The 22,041-nt window shown below is 40.6% G+C and overlaps 1 protein-coding gene and 1 pseudogene across 1 annotated transcript in view; both read left to right on the top strand.

Annotated features, from left to right (window-relative positions):
• The window catches only part of Onecut1 (one cut homeobox 1), a 32,738-nt gene extending 12,851 nt beyond the window's left edge, over positions 1-19,887 (top strand). The window contains exon 2 of the mRNA XM_027926212.2: positions 19,595-19,887. Within this exon, the coding sequence (XP_027782013.1) occupies positions 19,595-19,887 (293 nt within the window). The remainder of the gene's footprint in view (positions 1-19,594) is intronic.
• LOC139704804 (gamma-glutamylcyclotransferase pseudogene) lies at positions 5,696-6,185 on the top strand (annotated as a pseudogene).
• Positions 19,888-22,041: the final 2,154 nt, after the last annotated feature.

Here is a 22,041-nt window from a genome sequence, read left to right as displayed (position 1 = left end):
ATGGACCGGGGGTTTCATATTACTCTAGGGAGAAATTCAGATTGGTGGAAAAGATGAAGGAGAATAGGTGTTGTTTAAAAAGCTTCCCAGGTAAATCTAATGTGATTCCAAATTAAGTATTAGAATATCAATACAATAATTTAAAAGCAAATGCTTTTTAATTATTTTACCCTCATTTCTAGAATACCCTATATCTCCATAGCTCACTGTTTAAGTGGTGGGTATATAAAATCTTTGACTTTTTTTGATCTCTGTGTATGTGTGTGTGCATATGTTACTAGGGATTTAACCCAGGGGCACTCTGCCACTGAGCGACACTTCCTGTCTTTTATTAAATTTCACTTTGAGACAGAGTCTCACTAAGTTGCAGAATCTCGTCTCAAACTTGAGATCCTCCTCCCTCTTCCTCCTGAGTCTCAAGGATTACCACTGTGCCCAGCCTTTTGATCTTTTTGAAATAAAAAAAAATCACTAAAAATTTCAAGATCCCTGTAGAAATAATTGATCCCCATGCTCCTCCATCTAAAGTTATTACTGTTCTATATCCTTGCTGCTCAAAGTGTGGCTCCCTGGCCAGCATCATCATCATCACCTGGGAACTTATCAGAAATGCAGACTAGGTTCTATGCCAGACCTCCTGAGTCTGAATTTGTATTTTAACAAGAGCCCCAGAAGATTTCTTTGTATGTAATGTCTAAGAAGCACCATCAAAGGCTATGTTACATCATTCAGAGGGTCCCTGTTTCTTCATTTGCCCAAATATTTCTCATGTGCTAGGCCCTGGGGCACAAAAGAGGAATGATGTGTCACATCCTGGAGAAAAAGCATGTGGGGAAATACTGACCATATCTCTGGTGAGGGCCATGATCTAGGTAGGAATACAGTGCTGTGCCAAAAGAAAATGAAATGGAAAGAAAACTTAAAAAGGATGACAAAGGACCTTGTATGTCTGTGCAGTCAAGGGCCTTTGGCCTATGACAGCAGGACCTAAAGGAAACTGTGACCTGTCATGCAGGAAATGGTCAGATTTGTGCTTTTGAAAGTGTGCCCGAGTGGGAGGTACTAGGAGTAGAAGTATCAGGGAACTAGTAGTAAGCTAGGAAGGATGGCAAGGAGGGTCTGATCATATGTCACTGTCAACCAAGGTAGAGAAAATGGGTGGGCAAGTTTTGAAAGCTATTTCTAAATTAAAATCAAGAAGATCTTGTGAAGAGTGAAAAAGGAGGAGCAACTGATTCCTGTGGCTCTGGCTTGGGAAGTTGGGTGCTTGGATATACCTTTAACCACAGAATGGCTATGTTGATGTAACTATAAAGATAGACACTTTAGGAAGAGACTGCCTTCTCAAACTTGCTTATTAAGATAGATGGGCTCTTCGGGCTCTGTATAGACTTGAGATACCAAATCAGATTGTCTGTGTTTCACCCAAACTTGTCACTGGATGAGAGGTGATATGAGCATGATGCTAATGAGGTGAAGATTCTGGGTTCACTCCCTCAGATCCAGTTTTGAGATGGTTCTTCTTCTCTCAGCCAACTGCTGCCCTGGGCATACAGGAGTCTTGAAGAACCAAGGTAAAAAGTTAATCTGAATCCATTCCTGCTGCTAGAGAAACAAAGTAATCCCCAGTAAATAGTAGATCAGGAGCCTTCTGTCTGTAACTGAGGACAATAGGAGAGGAGATATGAACACAGACCTGTTGGTGGGCAGACAAGTGTTGGCAAGTCTTGGTTTTCACAAACCCATCTTTGATAAGCATTCTAAAGACAAGATATTTTCATAAAAAGGCCTTTCTCTAGTCTAATTATTTTTTATGGTTGTCCCATAAGCCCAAAATTTTAAAAAGATATTTATATTTAAATATATGCTATATGCACATCTTTTTTTAGAATGTTAAACAGCCCAGCTGGGTGCAGTAGCACACTCCTGTAATCTCAGTGACTCAAGAGGATCACAGTTTGAGGCCAGCCTGAGGGAGAGGGAGAAACCCTCAAAATAAAATACAAAAAAGGCTAGGGATGTTGCTCAGTGGTAAAGCATCCCTGGGTTCAATTCCTAATATCAAAACCAAAGCAAACAAACAAAAAAAGTTAAACATAAATAGATATACAGAGAAAACTATATTTTCTCCTAATCTATTCCGTAGTTACCTAGTCCTCCTCCCCTAAAGGAAATCCATGATCAGTTTCTTTGGAATTCTTGGAAGACAGTCTATGGCGTTTCAAGTGTGTAAGCATGTGTATATATGTGTAACCCTCTTTTAAAACAATTAAGGGCCTCTTCCATCTCCCACATTATAACTTTCTAAGGAAAATAGTGAATGGTTCTTGCTTCCATTAATTCTTTTTTTTTTAATTTTTTTAAAATTTTTTAGTTGTAGATGGACATAATACCTTTATTTTTTATTTTTACGTGGTTCCGGGGATCGAACCCAGTGCCCCATGCATGCTAGGCAAGCGCCGTACCACTGAGCCACAACCCCAGCCCCCCTTTAATTCTTTTGACTGAACATTTCCTCCCTAGAAATGTGTTTACAAACTCAGCAAGGTACTGCAGTCTGAATAACTGGCATAGGGTAACACTGTCTAGGTGGGTTGAAAATGGAAGCCAACAGGGTGGTGCATGCCTGTAACCCCAGCTATTTGGGAGGTCAAGGCCAATGTAGTGAGGCCCTAAGCAACTTAGTGAAACCCTGTCTCTTAAATAAAAAAATCAAAAGGGCCAGGAATGTACCACCTTGGTAAAGCACCCCTGGTACCAATCCTGGGTAACAAAAACAACAAAAAACTTGACCAATTGTTAACATTTTACTCTATTTGCTTTACGATTTTCTTTCTTTCTCATACACAGATTTTTTTTTCCTCAACCATATGAGGGTAAGTTACATATATCATGGCCCCTTGTCCCTAAATATTCAAGAGTGTTTTTCCTAAGAATAGGGACATTCACTTACATAGTCACTGTTGACCCAATAATATCCTTTGAGCATTGTTCTCCTCAAGTGCAGGATCCAGTCTCAGCTTTAGTGATCATATTTGTTGTGCTTCTTTTATTATGAAACATTCCTACAATCGTCCTTTGTCACAATATTGACATGTTTGAAGAATACAACCTCTTGTGTTTTTTTAATTTATATATGACAGCAGAATGCATTTCAATTCTTATTACACATATAGAGCACAATTTTTTATATCTCTGGTTGTATACAAAGTATACTCACACCAATTTGTGTCTTCATACATGTACCTTGGATAATAATAATCATCACATTCCACCATCATTTATAACCCAATACTCCCTCCCTTCCTCTCCAACCCCTCTGCTCTATCTAGAGTTCATCTTTTCCTCCCATGCTCCCTCTCCTTATCTCATTATGAATCAGCCTCCTTATATCAAAGAAAACACTCAGCATTTGTTTTTAGGGGGTGGATTAGCTAACTTCATTTAGCATTATCTTCTCTAACTGCATCTATTTACCTGCAAATGCCATGATTTTATTCTCTTTTATTGCTGAGGAATATCTTGTTGTGTATATATGCCACATTTTTTTTTATCCATTCATCCACTGAAGGGCATCTAGGTTGGTTCCACAGTTTAGCTATTGTGAATTGTGCTGCTATAAACATTATTGTGGCTGTGTCCCTGTAGTATGATGTTTTTAAGCCCTTTGGGTATAAACCGAGGAGAGGAATAGTTGGGTCAAATGGTGGTTCCATTCCCAATCTTCCAAGAAATCTCCATACTGCTTTCCATATTGGCTGCAACAATTTGCAGTCCCACCAGCAAAGTATGAGTGTACCTTTTTCCCCACATCCTCGCCAACACTTATTGTTGTTTGTCTTCATAACCCCTTGTTTTTAATAAATTAGTTAATGTGTTTTTCTGATGTTTCCTGGTGATTCCATTGAGCTTATGCTTTCTTATCCAGAAAGCTGCATGTATATCCTTCTCAGAGGATCACATCTGGAGGCCCCCAACTGTCTGTCCCTCACTTAACTGGTGAGTTAATTTTAATCACCTGAAGTGTTGTCTAATTTCTCCACTGTATGATCATAACACATTTTTTCCATTCCTTACAACTAATAAGCAATTTGTGGGGAAAAACTTTTAGACCATGCAAATATCCCACTCCTTATCAAAATTCCCCATAGACTAGCATTGGTTGATTCTTGCATGATCCAATTTGTTTTCTGATGGTTCCAAAATTATTTTCCATTTCCATCACTCCTGCTTTGTTTGACAGGCAGCCCTCGGCTTTCTGCAATGAGTTGTAACAGCCTGCTTTCTCTCTCACTTATCCATTTACTGTTGTGGACTCATGCATTTTTCCTCCCAATTGTTTATAATTCATTGTTGTACTTAAGTATTTTGTTGCTCAGATTGTGTCAGAATTGACTGGTGGGAATCCCTTTAACCTGGCTCCTATGCCCTTGTGACATGTTCCCACTATTTTTTTTTTTTTGGCTTTCTGGCATTAAAAAAAAAAATGTCCTAATCTTATCTACTCTGCCACTGGCTTGTTTTGATCAGGTATGGTATTAAATATGGAGAAAACCTTGATGCTGAGTATGCTTCTGGCTGTTAGGGTGACTGTCTTTCCACCCTCTCAGACAAAACCATGACGAATATATACATACAATTAATATATACATAGATACAAATATACATATGCACTTATGCACTCTTATACATACATAACACACTTGTGCATGTTTATGTAAACATGCTTATGTACAGATTTTTTAAAATAATGAGCCCATACAAGTACCTCCACCTCCAATTGCAATATATCCCCACAGTGAGAACCCTGATACCCAACAATCTACTTCCATCTCTCTCACACACAAACTCACATGCTCAGTATTATAATACATCTAAGTAGTTTCAAAATTGCTTCATACGTACTCATAAAGTAATCAAACTGGTCAAACATTTTTAGATAAAATTCATTAGCAATTCTTACCCCCTCCCCTCTACACATGCCCCACTTATCACTTGATAGCTTGTTAGAAGTCCTACTGAATTAGAAACTGTAGGATAGAGCCCAGTAATCTATATTTCAACAAGATCTCAAAGTGAGTCTAAGGCATGCAAAAGTTTGAGAAGCACAGATCAAAATATTCAGCATTTTAAAAATATTTTTATGGGTGCCAGCCTGGTGGATAATCAGGGGGTGACACAGGAACACTGTTCTTCCTTTCTCTGGGCCAGAAATACTCTATTTACCCAAGAGAATGCTTTCAAGTCCCATAGCTCCTTCCCCTCTGCTATAGGCACTTGGCAAGATGAAGGAGGATATGTCAGTTAGTGCTAAAAAGCTCATAGCCCTGTGAGCCCCTGGGTTCAATCTCCAGCACCAAAAGCAAAAACCAAACAAACAAACAAAAAAAAACTTCACAGTCAATAATATCTGACCCTTCTCTGGTTCTTGCCCAACTTCTGCTATCATTAGAACCACATACTCCCAGACAGTTCTCATAAAATTCTGATTCCATCAGTCTCTGTTTTTGATAAGTGTATGGGATGATTCTTTTGAAAGTTTAAAAATACTGGCCTCAGGGATGTCTGCCCCAGCAGCCAGGCTAGGTTTCTGCTGGCTCCTGGCACCTCTGCTTCCCTCCCCACAGGGTGGTACAGGACTCTGGTGAGACATGGCTAACTCATGATGCAAGGGAGGAAAGTGTGGGCCAGAAGGATGAGTTTTCTGTTCTTTGCCTATGACAGCAACCAACTGAGAGAGAGGATCCACTTCTGAAACCCCTTGGCCCTGTTCTGTTGTATGGCCCATCTGAAGGATTTTAAGCTTGACTTTGGCAATTTCCAAGGAAAAATAAGTCAAAGGTGGCAGGGAGGTATAGCTACCATTTTTCAAAGTCCTGGCAATGAAGTTTGGGGAAGAGTATGGAAAATTAACAAAAGCAATTTAATTTTTTTGAATGAGCAAGAAGGAATTAAAAGTGGAATACATGTTGTAATAGAAGTTAAAAGCTTCAACTTCAAAAGGAAAAGAAAGAACCTATCAAAGCTACCTGATGACAAATTATGAGCATGCTCCCTCATCCCCACTGGAGTATACTGGGGTATCAGGAGAAGTTAAAAGCAATAGAACTGAAGATTATAAAGGAAAGGTCTCAGAAGAAATGGAAGACATTATCAAGGGGGAATTAAAGCTCTTTAGAGTATAACAGAATGTATCTAAGAATATTCTATGTACTAATGTAAAATATTTTTAACATTTAAGATCAGGGATCTGGGCTATCTCCATGTTTGATCTATTTTCAACAGGTTCTAAAGGGGTACCTCACTTGGTGATTCCATATTTCAGACTATCAAAAGAAACTGGGTTAAGGTTTAGACAATTAAAAGGGGGCTGTGAGGTCCAGGAATGACAAGTGGATGTGGGTACCCCTGTAGAAAAGCTGTTTTCTTAAGGTGATTTTAAGTGTCCTCTTGCTCTGTGACAATGATAGATTTGCAGTCTGCTTGATGATGGTGCTTGTGAATTGCTCTGCTTGGTCTGGGTTTTTTTTGTTTTGTTTTGTTTTAAATCAGTTTAATAAGAGTAAGCAAACAACTGAAACAGTTGATAATAAATATTTGAAAATTGGAAAAAAAATATTGGCCTCAAAGCAAGTGGTTCCATTACTTGGGAAGCTTATTTTAAATGTTCATTTGTAAATCACATTCTCAAAGAATCCAGTTCATTAGGTATAGGATAAGGTTCCCAAATATGCATTTTGAACAAGCCACCCCTTCTTGCTCCTGCTCCTAGGTAATGTGGATGTATCTGGACCATACCTTGATTAAAGTTCACAGTCTGGATTCTAGGCCCTTGTTCCCCAGCACATAGCCCTGGACCAGCAACTCAGTGTCACCTAGTTCAGGTTAGACATTCAGAATCTCTGGCCCCACCCTGAGCTACTAAGTCAGAATTTCACCTTAACAAGATGTTCATGTGATTCAAGTTTGAGAAGCACTGATTTAGAGTAATGGTTCTCAGCTAGAATTACATAGAGAACTTTCAAAAACCCCAGGTTTAGACCTCTGGTAGACTAAACAGATCAATGTCTCTGGAGATGAGTCCCAAGCACCAGTGTTCATAGTGTTTCTTAGATGGTTCTAGTTCATAGCCAAGACTAAGAACTTCTCAGGATACCTCCAGACTCCCACTGCAGAATCTAGGCTAGCCCTGAAGCCCAGGAGAAAAGAATGATATCCTCAACCAGGGATCCAGAGCACTAGTAGTCAGAGGCTCAAAGAGCAAAGTGTCCAATGACTTTGCAGTATATCATTTCACCTTATTTATAAAACATTCTCTTTCTTTGGTGGTACTGGGGATTGAATCTAGGGGCTCTCTACCACTAAAGCTACATTCTCAGCCCTTTTAATGTTTTGAGAGAGGGTCTATGTTGCCCAGGCTAGCCTCAAACTTTTGATCTTTCTGCCTGAGCCTCGATAGTTGATGGAATTATAGATGTGTGTCACTGCACCTGACTATAAAGCATTCTTTATTTGAGTCTTTCATCCCTTGGATTTGAATTTCTTCAAGACTAACCCCCTAAGATCATCTCATTAATATGTTATTATGATTTCTACTGCACAGACTCTGTGGATACATGCTGTCATCCATAAATCTAATCCTTTTCTCCTCTATATTAAACTAAGGTACATGAACCAATCACTACCCATTTTAGTAAGGAAGACAACAGGCAGGGAACCTAAGCCTTCTGGTGCTCCATGCTTGATCTTGGCCTTGATTACATAGGTAACTTTTTGTATAGAAAAAAGAAATGACATTCTGAGTGCAGGGAACAGCTTGAATAAAGGACTAAAAGTATGAAGTGCATCGAATGTTTAGGAATGACTTCTGAGAGTGGAACAGGAGTGATGGGTAGCAGATGGACAAGTAATGGGGAGTGAGATGGGTAAGGTTGTTGAGGTAAGAGTGTCAAGGTCCTTGAATAGAGCAGTAATAGAGCTTTCTTCTGGGGCTTTTGGGAGGCCCTTGAGAAGCTTATTGTATAATAAATGTTATTGGCAGCTTAGCATTTGCAATTTGATTCTAGAGACAAATTCCAGAACTGCAAACAAGGCAAACTTCATTAATTTGAAATTAATTGTGGAAAATATCTGATACCTTAGTGAAAAGTAAAGTTGTAGATTATTTTTATTTATTTACTATGTATGTATGTATATATGTATGTATTTGGTACTGGGGATTGAATTCAGGGGCACTTGACCTCTGAGCCACACCCCAGCCCTATTTCATATTTTATTTAGAAACAGAGTCTCCCTGAGTTGCTTAGCACCTCACTTTTTGCTGAAGCTAATTTGAATTCACGATCCTCCTGTCTCAGCCTCCCAAGCCACTAGGATTACAGGCATGCGCCACCACACCTGGTTAGTAGATTATTTTTATTTTTATTTTTTTTTTTATTTTATTATTATTATTTTTTTAGAAAGAGTGGGAGAGAGAGAGAGAGGAGAATTTTTTAATATTTATTTTTTAGTTCTCGGCGGACACAACATCTTTGTTTGTATGTGGTGCTGAGGATCGAACCTGGGCCGCACGCATGCCAGGCGAGCGCGCTACCGCTTGAGCCACATCCCCAGCCCCCAGTAGATTATTTTTAAAGGAATACTATTTTATGACTTTCAGTTGCTACAAATATTATAAAGTAATATGTGCAGCTATTAATTATAGAAGTGGAACCATTATACTTTAATTCACAATAGGCCTATATGAGATAAAAATGCATAATAAGCATGTAATTTGTCAAGCATGTAATTTGTCCATTTTGGTTGTTTTGTCATATAAGCATCATAACCAGGAGATCCATATCATATATTTCCAATTATTGGGTTCCAAACTACTGAGGGCCTTTTTAAAAATAAGGAACACTGATGTATCAAAACTATAGTGGGGGGCTAAGGTTGTGGCTCAGCGGTAGAATGCTTGTATAGTACCCATGAGGCACTGGGTTCAATCCTTAGCACCACATAAAAAGAAATAAATTAAATAGAGGTTAAAAAAAAATTATAGTAGGTCAGACATTAACAGAAGTTTAGAAATTTAACTGGACACAGTGGCACATGCCTGTAATTCCAGCAACTCAGGAGGCTGAGGCAGGAGGATTGACAGTTTGAGGCAAGCCTCAGCAACTCAGCGAGGCCCTCTGTAATGCAGTGAGACCATGTCTCAAAATAAAATAGAAACAAAGGCCTGGGTGATGTAGCTCAGTGGTAGAGCACCCCTAGGTTCAGTCCCCAGCACCAAAACTAAACAAATAAATAAATAAAATCTTAAAATTTTTAAAAATTTCTTAAATAAAGGAGGGAGGAGAAGTTTTGGAATTTAGATATCAAAATTCATTTTTTTAATCTAAAAATCAAAATTCTTGAGCCAAACTTTTGGAAAAGAACCATACTCCCCTTTGCTGCCAACTAAACAATCAGGTACAAGGCCCTGCCCTCTCTTCCCACCAGCAGCTATGAAGCTGCAACAGAGAGAGAGCACTTTGGCAGGAAGGTTCAGGTCAGTAGGTGTCTCTTCCTGCTAAGTGTAGAAATCCTTGAGCCTATGCTCAGGAAAGGTGTGTTTTGGGGCTAAAATAGCCAGCAAGAGAACAAGGCCAGTGTATTTGGAATGTGAAATGCATTCACTCAACAGGGATTCCCAGCCTGTGCAAGCAGGAAAACAGAACAAATGAGGAAAGACAGTTTGGTGGGAGAAATGAGCTAAGATATCCTAGAATCACACAAAAAGGGCCCTGTGTTCTCTGCTTTCCCCAGTCTGTGCCTGAGGGCTCACTGGAGCCACACCTCCTGGTACCTCTAGTAATATCACTGGTTCCTATATTGATTCAAACCTCAGCTCCACCAAGATCATTGGGGTGACCTTGGCCCAGGCCCTCACCCTCACTGAGCCTCAGGCTGCTCTTTTGTCAATTAGAGATAATAATCGTTATTATGAGGCCATGCATGGCCTTTCACATATGGGGCTTAGCACAGGGATGGGGGGGTCCTGTTCCATCCCTCCTGGCGGTCCACCTTTTTTACACAGTCCAGGGGCCCCCCTCTCCTGGGCTACCACTGAGCTTTACCTAGAGAAGAAAGATGGATCAAAGTGTTGTATACGTTGACTCTGGAAGGACTTCAGGCAGCAAACATGGGATGGCAGGTGCCTGTCCTGGATAGATCTTTTCAAAAAGCAACAAGGGGCAGGGTAGTGGTGGGAAGTTTGGATGACCATTCCCACCTGAATGGATGGAGCAGACTTACCTCTGTTGACTTTAGCCAAAGCCCTCTATGCCCCATTGTTCTTCTTCCACACTGAGTCAGCTGATCTATGCTCTCTAGCCCCCTCCTGACTCAGGTCCCTCTCCCTGGCCAGCATGGAGGTGCTGCCCACTATGTTGCCCAAACTGCCTCCATCTCAACTTCCATCCAGACTACTTCATTGAATGGATAAAGTGCAGACATTTCAGCTACCTGGAGACAGGTCTGGCTGACTACTGGCCTGCTGCCTGACTGGCCAACAGTTCACCCGGGGTTCCCTAGGCTCTACTTCATATGCTCCTGCCATCTCACCATCCTGGGAAGGTTCTCGAGATGTGTCCACCACACTCACCTCAACGCCCAGGGCACAGTGAAGTTGAAGGCCCATGTTCCCCACTCATCAGCTTTGTTCCCACAGGCAAGTCACCTGACCTCTCCAATAGTCTTTTATCTACAAAAAAGGGAATACCCATTTTATACCTCACCTGAGTTTTGTAAAGTTACACATGAAGTTTTTTTGGAGGTGTTTTAGCACTGAAAAACAAAATACAGTGTGAGTTATGATGATAATTCTTTGCTGGGAAAATCTGCTGAGTGTTTGTATTAGGCTTTTCATGTGCATGTCCAGAAGTTTCCATAGTTGTTCTAGCTACCCCCACGTACACAGACACATAGCCAACGTAGCTTGTGTCCAGTAGAGTGTGTTGGCTCCACCTCCCTATACTGGACATCAGTTTCCAGACAATCTGTGCAGAAGTTTTCTTCCCACGCCAAGGCTGTCCTTGGCCATATCAGTGAGAACTCGCTAGTGCGGCCTTTCAAAACCACATGTTATGCCGCACCCTGCAGTTTGCCACTTAAAACCTGCCTTGTTCCTAAAACAGTTGGAGGTTCTGCTTGTAAATATGTACACAGCACAGCAAAAGAACTCCAGGCAAGGCAGATAACATTCTGACCCAGAATGCCTGGAGGCTGAACTATAATCCTGAGGCTGTTCCAGTCAATAGCCCAACTCTTTAATCTCCACAGTATGGGTGGGTACCAGCCTGGAAGACGTGCTCAGGCGAAGCTGCAGTCACTTCCATCATTTCTCCTTAGGAGTCTCTCCCCACCCTGGTCTTGTTTAATGAAATCTGTTGCACACTTGCTCGTCCACCTGAGTTGTCTCCTGGAGTTTACTTTGAGAAACGTCTGTGGCCCATAAGAGAGGGTCTTTGGGGGCTCACTGAACATCAACACCAACCAGCTATTGTCCTTGAAACAGGCCAGAAGGGACTCTTTCCCAGTGGCAGTCGGCTGAGGGCTGAGGGCTCACCTCCTGTGCCTGCCCAGCTACTGCCGCAGTCCAGCTGCAGCAAAATAACGGGGGGGGGGGGGCGAAGAACTTGTGTAGATTGATAGATTGATACAGCAGGAGTAGGAGCCGTTTATTGCACGACAGGAGCAGTATTTATACATTCCACACAGCTTATCTAATTAACATAAACTAGATACATCAGTCAACCAATAAGGAATCTCCACACTTAATGGCTTGCTTTTGTTACTTCTCAAACCACTCCCTCTGGCATTTTGCCAGGCACCATCCAGACTTGTTTATGAACTCTAACATTCCCCTGGCAAAATGCCAGGTGTTATTTTGACTTGTTTACAGACTCTAACAAGCTACTACTTTGTTTTGCTTCTCAGTGCTGGGGATTGAACCCAGGGGTGCTCTACCACTGAGCTGTATCCCCAGACCCCACCCCCCCCACACACACACACACACTTTTTGAGATAGGGACTCCTTAAATTACTAAGGCCGACCTTGAACTTGTCATCCTCCTCCCTCTGAGGAATGTAGCTCAGTCCCTGGGTTTAATCCCAAGTACTTAAAAAAAAAAAAAAAAAAGAATATCTCCATTGTATGAACATGTAACAATGAATCCCACAAATGATTTCCACTATTATGTATGATAATAATGCACCAATGAAAAATATGGAAAAAGACTATAAAGAAAATAATTTAAAAAAATAACTCCATTTATGAATTTCAGCTTTCTAATCTTACAAGACCTGATGATTGTTCACTAGGCACACAAACCTCATTTCTTTCCTACCTCTCCTGAAGGTGCTTTACCAAAAGCCTTTCTCATCTTCATCTGTTCCACCTCAGCCTTATCTCTGCCTTCCAGGAGTAAGATTGAAGCAGTGGTACACAAACAGTCTGCCAAAAGACAAGACATGGACCAGAGGGGTTGTCCAGTTGTCCTTCGAGAGAATAGTGCAAACCTCACACTTCTCAGGGTGTCCAATGATTACTCAGAAACCAACAGTAATCAGGGTCCACACTGTCTGCCACTTCCCCTGAATTGGTGCTGAAGGTTGTAGACATGCATCAAGTCATGTAGATGGTTATGTAGTCCAGTCCTTTATTATTATTATTATTATTAAGAAACCTGAAGCCAGCTTGATTCAAGGATTTAACCCAGTCATTTGACTAATTAGCCACAGAGCCAGGAGCAGAACCCAAATCCTCAGACAACTAGACCAAGACTTTCCCATGATGCCCCCTCGCTATGGACTGGGAGCACAGAGTGACATACACCTGATTATACCTGCCCCCCTCATCTGTATGAAGCAGCCAACCCTAGGACAAATATACCAAGACCATCAGGAAGCATGTTAAATTGTTCTACGATTTTAATGCAAAAGTAGAAACTCAGTAAAAATAACCAGTCCATCCATCAGTTGTGTAATGACTCAAGTCCTAGGAGGACAAAGGCTTAACTGGACTCTATGGCAGTTGTTATTACTTTATTGTCTAAAGTTCATCAGATGGAAGCAACCTTAGGTCTGTGAGTTTATGTTTTGCCACCTTTGTTCAGATGAACATGGGTTTGGATTATTTACAGTACCAGCTGATTGCAAAATAGTTACTCTTTGAGAAATCATGAAGGATGGGCATGATACAATGAAAAGTCAACACAGAAGCTGTATGTTGCAAAAGAGAGAAAGGTTACCTTGGACGTTGTTTAACTGAGGTAATAGATTTTGGAAAACAAGAGACACCACAGCTGTGCATAAGAGCTTTAGAACCCACAGGGGTCCTAGAATACTGCCTGCTTATTTAAAGACATCTGCAGAAAAAGAGATTGAAGGATTTCTACAAGTTCATACCAAAGGTTAGAGTCAGATCAAAGACTCATGCCTAATGTGTAAGTCCAGTATTCATACTTGTATTTTAACAAAAGAAGGAAGAAGAATCTACAGTACTCCTTAAGGGTTAATGGTTTTAATCCATCCAACATGTATTATCTTACTTAATGCTTATTACCATCCTGAGAAGTGTAAGAAAGCTATTATCCTTCATTTTGCAACTGGGGACATTAAGCTCAAAGAAGATGAGGGAATTGCCCAAGATCACACCTTTTTTTTTTATACCAGGGATTGAATTCAGGGCCTCCTGAGTCTCCGGGATTATAGGAAGGCACCACAATACCCAATAAAAACTTTTTTTTTTTTTTTTTTGGTGATGCTAGGGATTGAATCCAGGTGAACCCAGGACTTTGAGCGTGTTAGGCAAGTGCCCTACCACTAAACCATATCCTCAGCCCCCAAGATCATGCTTCTATCAGTGGCCTCAGAGCTGGCTACTATGTCTTCTGAATCCAGGTTCATCTAAGAAGTTGTATTATAAATCCATCTCACCTTGCCATCTTCCTGGCCAATACATCTGTGCTCAGATATCCCTAACAAATTCTTGAACTGTCAACACTTTAGATGTTGTAAGGGACTTTGTAGAATTACATTAGGAAAATGGATATAAGTTGAAGTACATATGCTTAGCTAAAACTATTGTGGAATTACAGAGCTTCCCTTTGCCTTTTGTACTTTATAAATATGAAAGCATTCAGATAAAAAAATGCTTGACTGGCGTCTGATTCTGGAATGTTATTACATACCATATTATGAAGTATGTCCTAAGATAGGGCCTCTTAAACTCCAGGTTGTAAGGAACTAATTGTTTGTTGGTTTGTTTTCTAATTTTCATCTGTCCCAGACCAGTAGTTCTGACAATACAATAAAAATGTATTAGTAGAAAAATAACCACTTGAATGTTGCACAGTGTCAAGCTTCTGTAAACATTTCTAACTATTCTCCATTTTCTGCACCAATCTTGTTGTAGGTCAGTAACAGTTTGCAGACCAGCATGGATCTGCCCATCATACTTTGAGAAACACTCTTCAAAGGAATGCTATTTCTGAGAGAAATGCCCTGAAAAAAGAGTTCCTGGATTATTAGGGGGATCCCATATGATAGAAAATGTTGGTGTACAACACTTCCATATCAAGGGCTCTGAGAAGTCCTGCATTAAAGAAGCTTGTGTAATTATTAACTGATTTGACCTCATAACTCATTGTTCACAGAGTACCTTTTAACATCCTGCAGATTCATCCCCCAAACATAACTGCATCCATTTCTTGAAACACACTTGGTTCTGCCTTGCCTATTATAGGCAGAGCAAGTCCCCAGGCATGCCTGAAATAGAAGCTTCTGTCCTTGCCCATGTCCTCATGCTCTTTTTTAAATTTTTTTTTCTTTATTATCACCTTTTACTTCTGTTGGGCACATTCTCTGACTTTTACCATCTTCCAGGTCTGCTTCATCCTGCTTCATGGCACTTGCAATGGGAGGCGACCTTACACATAGAGATCAAAAATCACCTGTCTGTCTGAGACACTGCCACTATAATTGGCCGCTGAATCTTGCAAATATACCTGCTTGCCCACCTTCATGGAGGTGATTCATGATGGATCTTCTTCATCTTCGGTACTACCTTTCACAGTAAATCCAGTTCTATGATAAATATTTCTCTCTTTTTAATGGAAACTATATATCCATACAGAAAACACTACTGTCACCTAAAATACTTGCATTGCTATTCCCTCAGCATCAGTGCTTGTTCTTTCCCACTTTCACTTTACTCTTTATCTCTCCACCCCGCACATGTGTGTAGACCCTCCAACCTCCAGTTGATGGCTTTCTCCCTTATGATGGATAATCTCTACCCCAAAATGCATTCCTCAAACATTCCAAAACATGAATGCCATTCATATGCTCTCAAAGGTTCTAACAGTTACAGTCCTGTGAAAGCTTCTAGAAGTATGACTTCATTTCTATAGGTTGCTCTTCCTCACCTCCTCTGGTCACAGGGAATCCTCAACAAGGTTTAGTCGATTCTCCACTCTACTGCTATCTCTGCCTTCTCTCCAACTTCTGCAGAGTTCTCTCCAGATATAACTGCATCCATTTATTCATAGACACAACCCTCAATCCCCACATGGGCTGTAAGTTTCTCTTCAACCTGCACTATTTAGGATGGCCTGGAAACTGAAAACTAGTCAGCCAGGTCCCTGCTCCAACAAAATCTTGCTTTCCAGGTTTTGGCATTGTAGTAGCTACAGTGCTTGAGATCATAGGACAGGAACTTCCAAACTGAGTCCCCCAGCCTTAGTACCATATAATACATTAGTCAATGTTATCTGCAAAAAAAAAAAAAAATATATATATATATATATATATATGGGGTGTGCTTTAACACACATTATGAATTTTGAGGAAGAGGCTGTATTTAACAGTTTTAATAGTTTTCTCTGAATTTCTTGATCTGCAAACCATCTTTTCACAGAACCTTTGCTAGAGACCCATCATTCCTCTGATGCTATTTGGGAAATGCTGGCTCCAGGGTAGCCTTAGCCCCCTCAATCCTGCTAAGCACTGAGACCAGACTGGAGTCCTTTAAAAGTACATCTGGTTAGGTAGAAAATGGATCTATGTGATTTCCCTTAGCTCTTCCTTTTGAATGATAGATAAGTCCAGGCTTCAACCAACACTGTTATTTATTTTTCCATAGGTGCATGTTGTGTAATTTATCATCTAGAGCCCTAATGATGTCCAAGTCTATATTTCTAGCCCAGACTTCTCCCCTGAGCTCCAAACCCCATTCATCCTACTATCTGCTGGATGACCACCTATTGAAGATCTTTAACAGAATGTCCTGCAAGCACTTCCAGTACATTTCATCCGATATAGAAGTAATTGCTGCCCTCATAAAATGCATCTCTGCATTCCCAAAGGTCCCAACACTTCCCTCCAACCAGACACGGGGAGATGTTCTAAACTCTACCATCACAGCCAAGTTATTATTCCTCTCAATTCTATCTCCTAAGAAGGGCTTCTCTGTCCTCAACTGCCATTGTCTAATTTGGGGTACTCATTACTGCAGTTTTCTGTCTTCTATCTTAGGTCGGGCTTTCAGGGAAGCAAACTTTAAGTTTCTGAGATTTCCGTGGGAAGGTTGTTGGAGAGTGCATGCGAGAGAAATTAATACCTTTGTGAGGAGTGGAGAAAGTAAGTTGAACTGCACTGTAGTTGCAAGAATAACTTCAACCAGTCCTCCAGAGTGCTCTGGAACTGTATGACCCTTACAACTTATCCAAACTTGATGTAAGGGGTTGAGGTGAGGGGACCTTAAAGTAACAAATTCCACTCTCCTTAACCACCACCACTCACCCTACCATCTCCTACTGCTCCCACCTGCCACTGGATGTGAGCAGCACCCATCCCAACCCAGGGATCTCAGCTGAGAGTCACCAGCAACCAGGTATGAGGGCCTCAGCCTTCAAAGGAAGCAGAGTAGAATAGGACATCATTCACCACAATGTCTTGCTGCTTTCTAGGTTGTCCCCCACAACACCACCAGAAGGGTTTTCTGATCCCAAACTTAATCACATTACCTCCTTTCAGTAACTCCTCCTTACCCACAAGATGATTCAAATATGATCTGTCTGATGGAAGTTTATCTCCCTTGGCTCTTCCCCTCACATGCACACTTAAGCCACAAATACCATGATGGTGCTCTATCCCTTACCAATGCTGCTCCTCAGCTGGGAAGGATACCCACTTCTCTTACCAGCAGACATCCATTTAGCCTTTAGGGCTCATCTTAGTAACTTCTCTGAAATGCCTTTCTTATTAACCTCAAAGAGAGGTAATAATACGCTTGCAATTATTTGCTTACATGACCACTAGACAGACCTTCTTATGAGCTGAGCCTGGATTATATTCATAGAGTGTGAATGAATGAATTAGTCAGCCATGGTCATCATGTACCAGTCTCCTCCTACTGGGGTTAACTCAAACTAACTCGAGTTGACTTTAATCTACTCATTTTTTTTTTCAGGGACTTAATTTGGTTGCTCCGTGAGAGCTGCAGGCCCCAGAAGGAAGAACTCTATTTAGGGAATCTTACTTCTGAAGCTCTTTCTCTAGTATTTACTAATGATTGGACCAATGGTCTTTTAAGTGGGGTGAATGCATTCCAGAGCCTGGGCAAGCTGATGTATCTGGAGAAGAGAATTCCTATGTCTATTCGTGTCTGTGTTACCCCTTTTAAAATTCCTACATTTTATGTATTCCTGTATTTTATTATGTGCATAATATAGTAGTATAGTAACACATGTCTAATTTATAAATAACATAAGGGAGTCTATACTCAAAAAAAAAATTTTAGGTGCTTGGTATGGAACTCAAGGCATCACATACTTTAAGCATGTCTTCACTGAGCTACACCCTTGGCCTTGTGAACATTTTTTAAAACTAAATAACACATTGTTTTTATTTTTTAAAAAAATTGGAGACCTTTTGATTGGACTCCAAAGATTGGAGGCTTCTTCAGCTTTCACCTACTAGCACATCAGCTGATCTCTTACAGAACTAATTTGTATGGCAGGTACCTAGGTTGTAGAGGAACTTGGAAATCTGGGATCTGGAATAACTAGGAATGAAAGGTAGAGGCTTAGACAGAGGAGCAAGCCATCTAGAGAAAGCACAGAGCCCGAATCTAGCCAAAGCTGGTGAAACAACTAGCCAGGGACTGAGAACCCACAGCACACAGAGAGTGAGGTGAAAAAGGAAGCGGCCGCAGACAAGGATGCCAACTAGAGGTACAAGGTGTGAGAGTGGCAATCCTGACCCCCCAGGGAGGTCTACATGCTCTACTGCTTCTTATGGTTGGAGAGAGAGGTGTAGCCAGCCAGTATGAAGATGGCAGTGGCTGTTCCAGAGCACCTATGTAGGGGCCCAAAAGGCAACAGTCTGATAGGAGTCAGGGCACAGGAGGCTTGTTTTCAAGCTGTATCAACACGAATAGAGCACAGTTTCTACTGGGGTGTATGGTTAGGGATTGATTGATAATGGAGATGGGGAGGGGGATGGATGTTGTGAGTAATGTAGCCCTTAGTTCCCTTTGGCATGAGGAAGTCAGTGAGTCACATTAGGCTGGAAAGATGAGAAAGATGCTGGTCTAGCACCAACCTGTGGGGGCCCAAGGGCCACACTGGAATGGTGTACTGGAATAGCTCTAGCATCTAAGAAGAAGCTTCATGATACAGGACCAGAAAGGCAGGCACAAGGACTAGGTCTCTCAATGGAAAACCAGGTAAGGGAGGAGGGGACTCCAAGAGCAAGACTTATACAAGAAGCCAAATGGATACAGAGAAACTCCCAAATGAAAATGGCTAGAGTTTTCTTTTCTTTCCCTTCCCTTCCCTTTTCTTTTCTTTCCTTTCTCAATTCTGGGTAATCAAATCTAGAATCTCATCAAACTCAGAATCTCATCTGTGCTAGGCAAACTACCAACTGAGCCACAACCCTTGCCCCAAAATCTTGATTGCAGAGTTTCCTGGAACAGAAAAAAGATCAGCAGGGAAACAAATGCAATTCGTTTTTATTCCTTTAGACTCTCAGTTGGACTGTTGCTCTTCTACCAAAAGCAGGCCATAAACCTCTAAGGTCTACTTAAAATCAGTTCTTGCTGATAATACCTTGCATTAGTGAAGCATTTCAGTTACCATGAGCTTTTATATGTTATTTCATAGTATAACCCGCAAGGTAATTATTCTTATATCTACTCTGCAGAGGGAAAAATCATAGTTTAAAGTGATCAGTTCATTAATTAAGAGGTTTGTACTCTACAATGAGGAATCTGAGGCCCAGATGGAATTACCTGATATACATAAGTCAAAAAGCAGATACCCATCAAAGATGGAACCCATGCCTAAGATCTTAGATGCTAGAGCTATTCCAGTACACCTTACCTTTGTCCCAGTTCTCTGTTCTTTTCCTATACTTTCCTTTGACCCCTCTGTGGCATTTCAATCAGATTTCAGCAGAGAGAAAGCAGGCCACCAGGAATGGCTAAAAAAAATTATTGGCTCAGTCCTTCTATTCCTGATCCCCCAGGTAATTTGTTCTAACATCTTCTGTTTCTTTGCAGCATGCAAAAGGAAAGAGCAAGAACATGGGAAAGATAGAGGCAACACACCCAAAAAGCCCAGGTTGGTCTTCACAGATGTCCAGCGTCGAACTCTACATGCAATATTCAAGGAAAATAAGCGTCCATCCAAAGAATTGCAAATCACCATTTCCCAGCAGCTGGGGTTGGAGCTGAGCACGGTCAGCAACTTCTTCATGAACGCAAGGAGGAGGAGTCTGGACAAGTGGCAGGACGAGGGCAGCTCCAATTCAGGCAACTCATCTTCTTCATCAAGCACTTGTACCAAAGCATGAAGAAAGAACCACAAACTAAAACCTCGGTGGAAAAGCTTTAAATAAAAAACAAAACAAAAAAATTTTTAAAGACCAGGACCTCAAGATAGCAGGTTTATACTTAGAAATATTTGAAGAAAAAAAAAGTGATATTTATAGTCCAAAGAAACCAAAGACTTAGCTCACCTGCATTCTGACTTTGTTCGGAGACACACACTTCAGCAGGGCGACGACTCGGCAAGAAGTTATGAGTGGGAAAACACTGGATCTCACACCTTCAATCCCTGATCATTCTCGCTGTGCTTGGCTGTTTAGTGGTTTGGAGCATAGTGATTTTGAGCCATTGTGTGGACAGTTTTAAGATCGTTATCTGTTCCACTGTACCATGAAGGTGTATGGTGTCTCAGTACTGTGTGTGGGTACACCCGCATGTACACACACACACATACACACACGTACACACACACACACACACACACACACACACCACGTACACCACCAGTGGTTTAAAACTTAGGCAGGGCTGGTCTTCAGGAAGAGTTGTGCTGTAGGAGTGCAACCAATATGGTGTGGGGTTGTCTGAGTTCATTGGATTAAGAGTGTGATTTTGCTCGTCTAGCCCAGTGTTTGAACCTGCCAGGCTCACAACCTAAATGCAGATTCAAACCCAGCAAGGAAAATTTGAATGACACCTAAACCAGTGCATTCTCTTTGTTTGTTAAGGAATGTTCAGATATTTTTTAAGAAATGAAACAAGAGTCCATCCATTAAAAAAAAAAATCACCTAGGTACCAAAGAACACACTTGATATTATAGTTCAGGTATTTTATTGCAATGATTTTAATAACCAAAGCTATTTTTACACAAGATACTATGTAAAGTTATACGTATGAACTAATCTCGCTGGAATACACATGCCACATAGATCCACAGCTATTATTTATGACTCTTGAAGCATTTGAAATATGAGTTTTCAGAAATGGCAAGAAAGAATGTAGCTTCAGGGAAGCAATTAATATCATGGCAGAGAGGTCGATGCAGTACACATGTACATCCAGGTGGGACACTCCTCTCCAGGATTCATAAATGTCACTTACATAGAAAAATGGACACAATACCATAATCTGTACATAGCTGAGAAAACTTAAGGATCCTTCTAAAATAGGACCCCATTTGCACCACTAGAAAACTAAGTTTAACAAGGGCAACTAAATTAGAAACTTTGTTCAAAGTGGCTAAAGTGAACATGCCAAAGTGACGAGTTTTAGTAAAAGAACTTAGATTAATTTGACTTCAATTTGCTTAATGAATTTGGTACCAAATATCTTTAATTTTTTTTACAAACATAAATAAGGTGAGCAGACTAACATTATTATTAAAATGAATGTCCAAGAATTTGTAATCATCCTAAAAAATATTCATAGTGATTTTATTGCCAATCTCAGACACTTTATGACTTGGACACCTATAAGACAGTATGTGCTACCGAGAAGTGTTGGAATTGGTGGAACTGCATAGAGAAAGCCAGAATTCTAATGGAACACAAGATTTTTGGTTCTATTAGTATTATGCAACTTATTTCACTAAGCATAGCCTTCAAAGCATACTACATTCTTTCTTGCTACTGCATGAAACTGGAAATTTTATAACATAGATTCCAGAGGCAGATTAAAAATTAGGCCTGAGCTTCCAAATATACAATTTTAAATTTCTGTTTCTTCAAATCACTCAATTGAGGCCATGTAAGTCAAGGCAAAAATAATAAGATAATAATGTTGTACTAGTGGTACCCTTGTGAATCACTTGATTCCCAGAAACGTCTCTTGAATCATAACTTATATAAATAGAGGTCTGTACTACCATTAGGTAAAGAATTGGATACTCTTAGTTAATTACCACATCTATCTAGAAATATAAAACTAAAAATTATCATCCTAACAATGAGTTGCTTATTGAGATTCACTTCAAATGCTGAAGAAAAAAAAATTAAATTATCTTGACACAAAACCTAACTCCTTAGAATCAAATCTCAGCATCTTATCTCTGTTTAAAACAGTCAGGCACCTGGAGGGCTGAAGCTAAATCAACAGGCCATCTGTCTGTCTCTCCTGAAGTCTGCTGTAGACTGAGAAAAGGAAACTACATGTACTTCTCCTTTAATGGAATACTACATTT

This window comes from Marmota flaviventris, chromosome 2 (assembly GCF_047511675.1).
Source record: "Marmota flaviventris isolate mMarFla1 chromosome 2, mMarFla1.hap1, whole genome shotgun sequence".
Taxonomy (NCBI): domain Eukaryota; kingdom Metazoa; phylum Chordata; class Mammalia; order Rodentia; family Sciuridae; genus Marmota; species Marmota flaviventris.
Note: the sequence above shows the minus strand (reverse complement) of the source record. Positions and strands in the feature narration are given on the sequence as shown.